The sequence below is a fragment of the Boleophthalmus pectinirostris genome, unplaced genomic scaffold (assembly GCF_026225935.1).
Source record: "Boleophthalmus pectinirostris isolate CB_2022bp ecotype Guang Dong unplaced genomic scaffold, ASM2622593v1 HiC_scaffold_18, whole genome shotgun sequence".
NCBI classification, from domain to species: Eukaryota; Metazoa; Chordata; class Actinopteri; order Gobiiformes; family Gobiidae; genus Boleophthalmus; species Boleophthalmus pectinirostris.
This window is the reverse complement of record NW_026571133.1, coordinates 31,309,922-31,322,994: the sequence shown is the minus strand read 5'-3', so window position 1 is coordinate 31,322,994 and position 13,073 is coordinate 31,309,922. Positions and strand designations below refer to the sequence as shown.

The 13,073-nt window shown below is 37.6% G+C and overlaps 1 protein-coding gene across 1 annotated transcript in view; it reads left to right on the top strand.

The window, feature by feature from the left end:
- Nucleotides 1-13,073, top strand: part of LOC110174153 (transmembrane protein 132D-like) — a 52,977-nt gene that overhangs the window by 5,424 nt on the left and 34,480 nt on the right. Inside the window, exon 2 of the mRNA XM_020940210.2 lies at nucleotides 7,308-7,497. Coding sequence (XP_020795869.2) covers nucleotides 7,366-7,497 — 132 coding nt within the window. The 5' untranslated portion in view covers nucleotides 7,308-7,365. The remainder of the gene's footprint in view (nucleotides 1-7,307; nucleotides 7,498-13,073) is intronic.

Below are 13,073 nucleotides of genomic sequence, written 5' to 3'. Positions count from 1 at the left end.
TGATTTGTTGATTGCGATCATTCAAAATGAAACTTTCAATTAGAATCCTTAAATTTGATTAGTGGTCTCAAACAATTTGTGGTTTATTTTTTATTTTTTTAAGGGCCAATCTCATGCAAAATCAAGTTTTCAGAGCTTCCTACCTTCTAAGAATGATGTGTGGACCTTGTATATGTCCCTTAACTGGTTTTTATATTGATTCTACGTTTTTTTTTTTTTTACAAATTGCAGCGTATTTTTGCCACCCTCCCACGTGACAAGAAACTACAGCCTGCTCCAATGATGAGGCAGCCAGCTACACCTATGACACGTTTGACGTAGCAGAAAGCACTTCGCACCGCCCCCACCCGCTCCCCTCTGTGTATTGTTCTACACTGCAGTGTACACGATATAATTAGTTTTCTACTAGCGTTTATCAATACTTTACCAATCAGTAATGTTTAGTCGATGCTGACGCGATGCTTCCGCTTCGTGCACCTCCAAGTCCTCGTCCAATTCCGGGTCCAACACATAAGGCTGAACGCGCTGTATCGCCATGATGAATTAAAGTTTATTCCTACTGCTATCAGACCGCTAAATGGGTTGTGTGGCTGCAAGGCTGTACACTTATGCCTGTCTCCCCTCCCTCCCTGAGATGGGGCCTACATCACGTTTGCAGGGTGGAGCCTGTGCTTTCTCAGGACCGGTGAGGGGATGAGCAATAGCCGGCCTTTCATAGTACCTGGTCTGTGACTTCATCCAAGAAATCAGTAAAATTTCGTAACTGTTGTGTAATGGATGTTCCAAAACCCAAATTGTGCTTGTATATGTGCATAAGATACAATGTGAAAAAAGTTATTTTGCATGAGATGGGCCCTATAAATATTGTGATACCGTATTGTCAAGTCTCATAATATCTTCGTGGCCTGAATCATAAGCTCCTTTGTTTTTTTAGATGCTGTAACAAGATAAACCTCTTAACCAAAGGAAACTACATAGACCATGATCCTTTGCTCCATTTCAGTGCAGACAGCATGAACAACAAACTGTTAATAAGCACATTGTTCTTTGGATTATGACAGTAATGATACCCACACAAGTCTTTTGAAGGGATTTTCAAACAAGAAAGCAGCCTTTCTGCAATTGTGTTAAAGTCTCTAAAATACTACGATAAATAGAGTACTGTGAGATGTTCATTGTGATAATATAGTTTCATAAGTTTTGGATATTGTTACGTCCTGATTACCAAGCGTTTGCAAGTATATGTTAAAAATTAAATTAGAACTTTTAACAGTAAATTAAAAGTAAAAGTGCAAATTGAACCACTTTACACTTTTTATTTACCCTTGCGTTCCCTTCATATTTGTCATTCTGCAGTCTTCTTCTTAAGCTGTAACATCTACTTTGTCGCAACCCAAGAAAACCTTAATAAAAGCAAATGGCTATTAAAACGTGGAGAGAATGAAGAGACAGCATAAGCCCTGGCTGTGATAAAGACGCTGCAGAGGGAGACAGATTGTATTTATGGAGAACTAGAGCTGCATTGTCGTATTCAGCACTAAAGCCTTGTTTGTTTGCGGCTCCATTCTCAATCCAGACTGTGTGTAGCAGATAATTGATTTGGCTGTAATTGTACACCATAAGCGTAAAGCACGTAATCACTGCAGTCACTTCCTCTGGGGCCGCACAGTATAGACCGCCTCCCACGAGTCCAAGGAAGTAATGGAAATAAAAGATGAATGATGCGTGGGTAGAGTAGCCAAGTGTTACTTCAGAATGATATTGCTCTAGTAAAAGTACAAAGTAGTGGTGCAAGAAATTATTCAAGTACAAGTAAAGTATTTGGGAAATCTGCTACGTATGTAAGAGTAACTTAAAGGTGCATTTTGTAACTTTTCTGGTGGAGGGTCTGTCAATTTTTTTTACTCCATGGCGATGTTACTGCTTTGTCTGAGATGTTTCACAGTATGGCATTCAACCTTTCTATCATCATGGAGACTAAACCAAGCCAAGTTACATAGTCAGATCTGTGGAGAGGCAACTCCACTCAGTCAGAATGTTTGTTTTTCTAGTTATTTTTGAGCTATAAACCCACCTGTAATCGAGTGAATGTAAGCTAGAGCTGTTTATTGTCACACTATGGAACGTTCCAAGCAGAGCAATGACGTTTCCATAGAAACAAGAAGGTGACAGACCCCCTATCAAAAAGTTACACAGTGCACCTTTAAAGTGTGTTGGGACATAACAACTGATTTATAATTTGAAGGTAATGTAAATTCAGTCATGCACACAATCTAGTCTTTTCAAAGGATGGACATAAAAATGAGAAAAACTACATTACAGCTGGAGAAGCGGTTGAGTAAATGCTGAAATAATTTCAGTCAGTCAACATAAAGCTTTTGTCACTTTTTTGACTTGCTCACAGTGGGAAGAGTCACCAAATTGTTTACTCATATAGGTATAATTTCTTCCAAAAGTTACTCAAATGAATGTAACTGAGTAAATTTAAATGAGTTCTACACACCTCTGGAATTAATTTTGAAAACAATAAACATTATGGGTGTTGTGGAGCAAAAGAATGAAATTGTAACATCCCTTTTAGCTGGTGTCCAAACCCAAAGTGTATCCCATGGCTGTGTGGGATGTTTGCTCTCAGCGGTTTACTTCCCTGCTCTCTTTTGATGTTTATCTGTGATTAAAATAAAAATCTATATCAAAGAGCAGAGCCAAGGCTTCCATTTTCTGCAGTGCACCACACGAATGCATAAATCAACAACTATAGCCTTTGTAAGATGGGTTTTGGTTTTCTTTAATGTTTGCCTGATGACATGTCCATAAGCATACATGGTTTTGCATTTTAAGTCCCAAACCATTTTACCATGCATTTATTAAAGATGCACTATGTTTTAATTAACTTTTCCAGTGGAGTGGTTATTTATTTACCTGAAATGTTTCACAGGATAGGATTACACTTACCTATGTGTTTAATAAATTATGTTTTTATTGCTTAAAAATCTTTACGCAATACATTCTTGTGTCATTTTTAAAAGAGTTCATCCAAAAATACCTGGAAGATTACATATGGACAAAACACAAATTTCACTTACATGAAAAATATTGTGACTCTCTGTTCATGGTTTATCATCATTAGAACCTTTTACAACTTGTAAGGAGCAAAGCATAGTTACTTCTGTGTCTGGGTCAGTATAAATGCTTCAATGCATATTGAATATTCCATTATCATTGTTTTAAACACCTCATGAAACCAGTTTGCATTTTTCAGGACAATGTATGGATGCATGTTCTCCCCAATGAATACTTGCTAATATGCTGTTAGTGGCAGAAAATACCTTCCAATTAAGAGGGCTTTTACAGGCTTTGACAAAATCCCCTTTTTGATATTAGCACAAAACTGTCCCTGAAGTATAGAGTAAGACAGATTGCTGATAGAAGATTTAAGAAGTGGGCATCTGCATTTTTTTTTTTTTTTTTAAGTTTTAGTTCTTTTTTTCAAGGTTTGTGAATGTTGTTAGAACATACATCAGTGTTTTTGGTTTCCTATTAACAAAATATTCAAGTTTTTAGTTGCTAAATTTTAGTCCCAGCTCACTATGAGTCAGGTTTCCAAGTTGAAATTTGGGTGTTAAATAACTTGTTATTGTGTGTTTGTTACGCCTTTGCCTTTTAGTATTCCCCTAGTCTGGCTCATACTCAACCTACTTCCTGAGCCCTGTGGCTACTTTTTCTTTTTAAATCTCTCATCATTAAAATAGTTTTGCACAAAGTTCAGTATAGTTTGTCTCTGTTTTGTCTTGCACAAACAAGCTTTTTACAAAAATACCAGCTTGCTTTCACCTCCACAACACACACTAAAGTTTCTGTGCTTTATTAGAAAATCCACTGTGTTATTTAGAACAAAATGGTCTCTTTTCCACATGATCTGGGATTGGTCTTGAACCCGCTTTTATATTTGCACTTATCTTTAAGCTCACTTTTTGAGAGGATCCTTAAATCTGCACTTTGAAGTGGGCTGGTGTGTGATGTGTGCACTCATAAGGAGAGTGGAGCCAGTCTGGCCAGAATATTTTCAGGCAAAAGCTTGGATCTCCCTCTTACTCCCACTCATTTCCTCCGTATGCTCGGCTTGGACCTGCTCCAGACACGTTTTAATTGTGCCACAACCACACAATCGAGCACTGTCTAGTGTAGTGCTATTTTTAGGTTTTAACTAAGACTAATAAAAGATCTAAAACACAGAACCCCAGACTCATGATTTGTCACTTTGACTGTGATAAATACAGTATTGTTTGTTAGTCTGTTCTTTGTTATGATTTATTTATCTTCTTACTAAAACCTAAGAAACTATACATGGCATAAACCAACAAATACTGTGTTATTATTTAAATGAGCAGAAATGACTCGGGACTGATGAACAGGTCAGGATTTCTGTGATTAGGTTATGTCCAGCTGTTCTGCCTTTTGTTGCGATGACTGTAAAGGGGCAGGTGGAAATTGGCAGCACAACCTTTCAACCAGCATTGTATGTTTTTTTATTACAGTATATTCTTTAAGATCATTATTGCAGACCAAAGATGGTACACTATTAGACAGCAGTAACCTAGACAGCATTTAGTGGTGATATGTGAGAATACAACAGGATCAGGTCTAATTACAAATAGTAGCATTAAAATGTCCAAATAATGATCAGGTTTAACATTTACGGATCATAAATTTTGATTTTTCTTGTAAAAACAGTGAATCTCCCACACAGTTATATATAAGCCCCTGCCCTCCATCTAAAATAATGGCATTCAATTCTGCAAGATGATCACAACCTATTGCAGTCAGTTTTCATTCAATTCTTACACTATGGTCCCCGCCCCTTGAATCTGAAGTGCAAATTGTATCCCTAAGTTGTTATGCATAATCCTGGTTACCGACAGAGGTATTATATCATGTTTTGTCTGCGTTATAAGAAATATGTACGCAGACCAAGCACAGGGCAAATCCAATGAGTTCAGGGGGTTTTGCATTCATTGTTTTTTCTGCTTTGTTTGCATCTCTATCAGCCGAGGGAGAATGATTTGCCTGGCCCTGACAATCTCTGCAACAGAAGCTCCATATTGCGCGAGGAAAAATAAATTGCTTTTTTGCCAAGATCATGGTTCTGCGTGGATGTGAGAATGGATTCCAATAGCAACGCCATTAGTTTCATATCTGGCTCTGATGAGGAATTGGTTGCTCAAACTCAGAAACATCTGCTTACATCAGTCGCTGCGGGACTCGTAATGTTTTGGAATGAATGCTTTTTGAAATGGTTTTGAATATTGTGACCAAGGCGGTATTGGTTGTCTTTTGTTTTGCTGTGTTTGAATCTGCACATCTCAACTGCTGTATTTCCAGTCAAAGGTGGAATTAGATTTTTGTATTCATAAGCTAATGTACTTTAAAATACATGTATTTAATAATAATTGTATATTTTTTGTCAGTGTCTAGGAAAGAGATTGTACAATTGCAGGTTATAATATTAACAATATTGTTGATAAAGCAGTACACACCTGTTGTAATACTGGTTAATGTAGTCTTAAGGTCGCTACATACTACAGGAGAATTTGACGGATTATTCGCTGCAATTTGCTTGTCCCCGACTTTGTATCTTTGTGTGCGATTTTAAAGCCGCTGCGGTCCTCATGTATGTGGTGTCAGTGTGACTTTGAGCTGCTCTTTCAGATCATAGCCACCAAACATCAGCAACACTACGGTAATGGCCAATAAAACAGAGCGTCAGGGGCAGACAGAGTAACGGTCACAAAGACGCAAGATACAAACTCAGGAAATAGTGAAAATAATTAGAAGACTTTATTACTCACCTCTTGTAAAGTTGTAAATTTTAAACTGCAGCATGTCATCCACATTATCCTTAGAATTTGACCTCCGCAAATAATGACACCCAATCCACAAAACAGCGTTATTGATCCAGTTTGAAGCGTTCTTTAAAAGTAAAAAGGTGATAGTAGTTCCTCACGTGTGTCTTTTTACATCCACAGCGCACGAATCGGTTTGAAGCTGTAGATTAGTGCTTGAGACTCTAATTCCTGTGTACTGTATCTCCAGCCTTCTGTGCATAAAAAATCATGTATCTGAAATATTGTACCACAGTTCACAAATAATAATAACACCATTCTGTCATGTATCTAAACTAGAAGTGCAGTGCTCTGATCCTTTGAACACTTACAAGTCTCAAAGCGAATGGTTTTACTGTAGACAACTTTATAGCCTGTGGTGTGCAGACATATCCCACTGCAGTCTTTGCGATCAGAGATTTTAAATCTCATAAGATTTGCCTCATGTCTGTGATGTGTGCTTTTTGCTTCACATTTAAAAATTACGATAGAAAAATCCTGTATTGTTTGTCGGCCTTTAGTAGATTCTGTAGTTCTATTAAACTATTGGTAGAAGCATCAACTTATTTTTACAGTCTTCTACATAAATACTGCAGATATTCTTCAACCCGTGATAGAATATGAAAAAAGCTCTCAATCACATAAAGTTGTAATCTAGAAGTTGGTTAATTGTTTCACACTCTGTTTTTAAACATATTGCCATTATGTCCTTGAAGAGACTAGCCACAGTGCCTACACAGTCTGTCAGCTTGTGTACAGTTATGTATACCTTATTAATCCCTTGTCAAGGAAATTCATTCTCTGCTTTTGACCCATCCTTCAACCAGTGCCACTGAGGCAGCCTGTCAGAAGCAGTGAGCTGCTGCAGTACAGTGCTCAAGGACTCATCTTTAGTTCTTGGTCAGGACTACCTAGCTGGAGGAGTGCCCATTGTGCATATTGGGTTGAACCAGAGTGCCCCAAAGAAACCCACACAGACATTGGGAGAACTTTCAAATTTCACACAGTAGGTTCCAGGCCAGCCCAGGAAGCAAACCTGAAACCTGAAAAAGTGCTAGCCATTCAGGTACTGTTCATCCAGGATAGGCATCCAGTTTAAAGCTAAAATAATGAAACCACTGTATTCTTCTTTTGTGTAGATTTAGAACATTTCTTCCACCTCTGATCTCAACATCCTCCCTATATGTGCAGTCTAATCCCTTTTCCCATTTCTTACAGTAGTTTTTTCATTGTCCCTTGTCCTTTTCATTTCTCCCATACACTTTTCACTCATGCCTTTATCTCTACTATTCCCACTTTTCCAATTTGAGCACCATTTTATTTCTGCCTCCTTATACCTTCCCCAGTATCGTTCTATTTCTTCTGTATCTTTCTGTGCTGCGCTGTGGGTTATCTAAATCCTGTTGTGCATCTGTGTGTGTGCAGGGTGGAGGCAGCGGGGTACCAGAGAGTGCTTCAGGTGGATCTGGAGGTGAACGGGCAGATGGCGGTGGAGGGGGCCAGGGAGGTGAGCTGGCAGGTGGAGTACCCACTCACACGCAGCCTCACCAACGAGGTACTCACCCTCATCCGCATCGCACCACAGGACCTGGGCGGGATCGTGCCCCTCGCCATGGTAAGAGTCATCTTCAGTTTGGCAAAATGTTATTGTTTCTGATATTTCAATTTGCCGTTTTGACAGTTAAATTAAATCAGCAAAAATGTAATACTTATTTACTTGTATTGCAAAATTAAAAACGGACAATGATTATCAACATAATCCAGTGAGGTTCAGTTGGTCTTCACATCATTTATTTGAATATATTCTTTTTTATCAGACCAATGTTTAGTTTGTTTTCATACCTGACAGTTTTGACTCCTAACTAGCAGTCTTCCTCAGAGTGGTCACGTAATATTACTGTGACATGTCTGGTCAGGTTGAAACGGTCAAGTATGGAAGCAAACTAAACCTTGGTCTGAAAAAATAATCTATTAAAATAGATTAGGAACATAAATTATCACAAATTAGGAATACATTTTTATGATGAACATTGGCATTCATTAGCAAGTCATTATAGTTTCTCTTTACTTCTCTCCAAAAGTAATTACCCGATTAATTAACTATTACTTAAATTACAAAAGAAAATCTTCAAAAATACATACACAATTAGCAATAGTCATCTTTATTTGGCAAATCACCACAAGCACCCAGAACCAGCATTAGTTATCAGCTATTCTCCTCTATAAAGCTCAAAGGCGCCGTAATGGACAATTGTACAGTCAAAACCACTGACGGCATTTCAACAATGCAGGGAAAACAACTATCACCTTTAAGCAGCAACATTGGCCAAACCACGTGTTGACCAAATGCACCCACATATCAGAACATAACTAATATCTGCACGCTACATGTCACTGCCCGTACTTTGGCAAAAAGATATTAAAGTCACTGCACGTATGATGAGGAAGCTGAATGTTGTATCCACACATTGGCTCACGTTTTTTAGCGAGCATAAACCTTATTCACGCTTTATTTAACTGACTTTATATATCTTTAAAATAGACTTGTATGTGTCATATTTCCACACGTGTTTTGTAATGAATGTTCAAAACTGCTGCCGCTCTAAACCATATCCTAACAATGCATCTGTTTGGTCATCTTTACAATCACGGTCTTTAATTAAATGCCACTGTTTTGTTAAGTTTAAAAAATAAAGGGAAAGAAAATTTACAGTCCCTCTGATGTTAGAAGAAAGTGGTGTCTGATCGATTGCAACTGTAGACATAGTACAATAACGAGCCCCTTTACATTGACAGTAATACCTAATCATTATACTTAAACAGCGTTGTTCCCAACACTGGTTGTACATATTGGTTAGGATTATATTTTTCAAACTAATAATTGTATTATTGTGCCCTTAAATAGAATTTTAGCCTTCTTTACTTTGTCTTGTAATAGTGATATTTAAAATGTTTAGGCCATATTATCTACAGCCATACCATGTTTGCATACATTACTCTCTGATGTCATTCATCCACACAACAGGGATGCACTCCTGTGGTGAGTGAGTGGACTGGCAGTGGTGAATGACAGCAGCTCATAATGTGTACTTCATGGTCATTGTAGCTTGGCTCTCATCATGCTTGAGTGCTTGTAGTTTCGTCCACACGATGCGTCCAGGAGATGAGCCTTTGTCGTGTAACTGCTCTAAGTGAGATCTTTTTTCTGCAGTTGAAGGTGCACAGCTTTTTCGAGTGGGTCAGTCATTTGTCTGTATGGAGTGTTTGGCTGGAATGTTCCACAGTCGCATTAAACATATCTCTAGTGTGTATTAAATGATTTGTTTGTCAAAAACATCCTGAAAAACATGCAATCTTAGTGTGAATTACATTTGATTTGTAACTTGCTTTGATGTGGATATAACAGCATAACATTTTCAAATCAATAAAAGATTAAATGGTAATCTAAATATGCTATGTGTTAGCCGTTACCCCATAGAAGTAAAATATCCCCTTTTTAAGCATTTTTGGTATGATCAAGTTGATTCTGTTCATATTTTGTTACTACTACTATACTATTATTACTCACCAAAAAGTTGTTCCAAAAAAATTGCGTTGCAATCAAAACAATGTTTCTGAGAATTTAATTGACTTGTGCAAATATACTGATGTTACTGTATTGGATTTAAATCGCTAATTGGGTTATGGTAATGACCATGTAAACGTACATTATGGTGCAATTATAATTAATTTCTCAAATGAAAGCTGTTCTGCATGTAGCCAAGAGATAAGAGTGCTTTTAATTATCTTTACTGTCAGACACGTAAAATTCCCATGCCTTTGAGCAATCTGTAACTTTTACTGAGGCAACATGGCCAAGGATGCATTTTAGTCACAATTAATAGTTTCCAGTCACACGTGCCCTGAAGCCTTCACTCCACTTTTGAACTTTTCTTTCTGTTTTTATTCTCCTGTGTCTGTCACCTCAGAGGAGTGCAATCAGACAATGAGGTTGGCAGGGCTCTTCAGGTACTTCTAAAAGTAGATCAAGACACTCCAGTGAACAGCAGGATCCTTATTGCTTGGTTGCAAGTTGGCAATTTAATACTAAGTATGAAAAGCTTTCAGGTGTCACAAATGAAGAATGATATTTGCTATGGTAAGTGCTCGTGCAAATAATTATATAAGCCAACAAGGGTGATTGGAGAGTGAAGAGGTTCCCTAAGGACTGGAAGAAGTTGTCCTGATATGGACTTCTTAGTGGATAACAAAGCAACAAATAGGGGAGAATTAGAGGATACATTTATGATACATGCATATATTTCCATACATTTATCTGTCTGCTGTTGTGCCTCAATGTTGTGCAAAATGTTTTACAGTTTTGTTTATTTACATTGGTGTTAGTTTTGAGCTAGTTTATGTCTTCTGTAGACCAGGTCTAGTCCTGGTTTATTTTAGGTTTAATCCTGGTCAAGTCTAGGCTGGTCTTAAACAACACAGTGTCTGTGTCAAAGAGAACTGAGAATGTAACTTATCCAGTGGGTTATTAGTATTAATAGTGTTTTTTTTTTTTTTTTTTTTTATGTCGTAGTCTACTATATGAAATATTGAGGGCATCCAGTAGAGCTCTCTCTAATTATGCTAATTATGGTATCCGTGGGTTTAAGAGCAATGAAAAAGTGGGACAGTTGCCATAGCAATTCACAATTCCATAACCATGAATACTCATGAACTAAAGATTTGGATACAAAACCTTATATTGACCAGGAAAGTTTCAAGTGTATTGTGCAATTACGTAATGCCATTCTTTTTTTAGTAGAAAGATAACGGATTGGATTTGTTATTATCAAATCAGAAATGACAGTTAATTAGCAGCTCCAGGATGGAAGTGAAATCTGTTATTAAAGCACACATCACAAGTTAACTTCCGCCTCCTTTAAAGGGGCATGTGGGGAGACAGCAGTCACAGCCGCACTCATCCATGTATAAGGTGTCAAGAACCGTGCTCAATGAAAACGCTCCACTCAATCACTTCAGGTTGACACCACTACAGAGGAGTACTAGACGCACGCACACTTCCCCAGCACCTGGCCTGTCAAATGGGAGCTCCAGGACTGTGCGGAGGGCCAGGTAAAAGAGGCTGAGCAAGAGGCAGTTTAGAGGGAGACAGGCTCAAAAGAACCAAAGTGGCATAAGCAAAGGGTTTCTCTTTTTTGGCACTCAAGGTCTATTGATGCTGTAATAATGACAGTTCAGTGGCAGGTATTTACTCTGTTGTGAAAGGTATTCCCTGGCATTCCCAAAAGTGAAAAACTGTCCATATTTCTATTTATTTAAATAGAAATTTGACAAAAAGTAAGTAAATGATGACAAATGTACAATGAACAAATGATTCATGCTTAGTAAGTATTTATAATTCATCCCTTTAATTCAAAAGTGAAACCTGAGTCATTTTTGATTAACTGTGATTTTTACAATATTCACTTCATTGCAAAAGTTTTGGTAACTTTATTTCGACAGAATATTTCTTGTTCTGTAGCACAGTACAGTTTAGCAACTTCATAGCTAAAAATATACTTTTACTTGATTTCATCTGTACAAAACTAAAATTTAACAGCTCGAATGCAGCTTTGATTGCTTGTCTACCTTTTGTTTTGTTTTTTTCATTTTAGGATAAGATGCCGTGGTGAATTATATAACAATCCCTATCTGAGGCATATGTTTATCCAATAGCCTAAAGAACCGCACACAGTTGTTTACTGGGAGGCAGAGTAATATTTCCTTAGATTTGACAAGATCTGAGAAAGTGTTTTAAGTGAAGACATGGATTTTACTTATTTTAACTATACCTGATTTCTCAGTAATGTATTTTTACACCAGCAGCAGAATCCTTGAGTTTTCAAATTAAAAGATTTGTCAGCCGCATTTCTGATCAATCTTGTGGGCTGTTTGAGGTAAATATATTGACCCAACAAAATGAATACTCTGCTACTCACTCAAGATTGATATCCTGTATACTTTGCACATTTGTAGATTGAAAAAGGCGCCATCGTAGTAATGAGCACTTCACCTGTACTGGGTTTGGATGGGGGAAAAATACACCCTGTGAATTTCAGTTGAATCCAGGTGTCAAGAGTCGACCAATCCTGCTGAGCCTACGTATTTGTTAGGAAACATAACTGCAAATCAGAAGGGATAGTAGTTCGTGCTAACTGTGACCTGGCGCGTAGACGAAAAATGGGCTGAGGAAGTAAAAACGTTTCATTAGCAAACCATGAAAGGCGGGACCTGTAGCAACATACCAACAGAGAGGACTTTTACGGCACCCATCCATAAATATTTGATCTGTTTTCATGCTGTGCGCCAACTCTGTTCTCTCATTAGAGCAGGAGCCAGTGTGGGCTCCATAGCTCTGTACACTACACCAGCTGCTATCATTAAGCTTTTATTCATAACATAGCATTTTCTTACTACTCAATAACATTAGCTTTGTGCTCACTTCTTTAATATTATAATCACAGAAAGCTGTATTGGTGGTTTTATTAGTATTATTTTCCAGAAGTTGAGTGCCTGTCTGCGTAATAACTGGGAGTTGGTTACAATTTCATTTCCATATTCTTAGGGTTTTGTTGTTTTTGTTTTGGAAGCTGTGCTGTATCACTAATCTATAAATGTTATAGTGACACATGTGCTGTTGGTAGGGTTGTCAAAAGTATTGAAAATCAGATACTAATTGGTACTAAAACTGGTATATAAACTAGATACTCATTTTGGCAGGTATCGATACTAAAAAAGTCACATTCACAGGACAGAAATGGCCCTTTCTTGAATAGTTTTAGAATGATCTTGAGCTGTGTCAGAACACGTGTAAGAGCACATAGACTAGTATACGCCCATGGACCACTATGGAACCAACCTGAAAATCTGAGGAATTACAGATATAAGACAACATGGTAATATAAAAGAAGTACTGAAACTGAGTTTGATGTGTTAGTGTTGTGGATTGTGTTGGGTATATAGGTCATATATAAAAATGTGACCATTTTGACCATTTACCATGTGACATCACAATATTCTCTTCAGTTTCAAATTGAGGTGGAGAACAATAACTCTACAGTGGGCTGCAGATTGGTAAACTTCTTGAATTACTGAACTTATCCACATGAAACGAAACTGGCACAAAGTACATTTTCTCCATAAACAAAAGTGAAT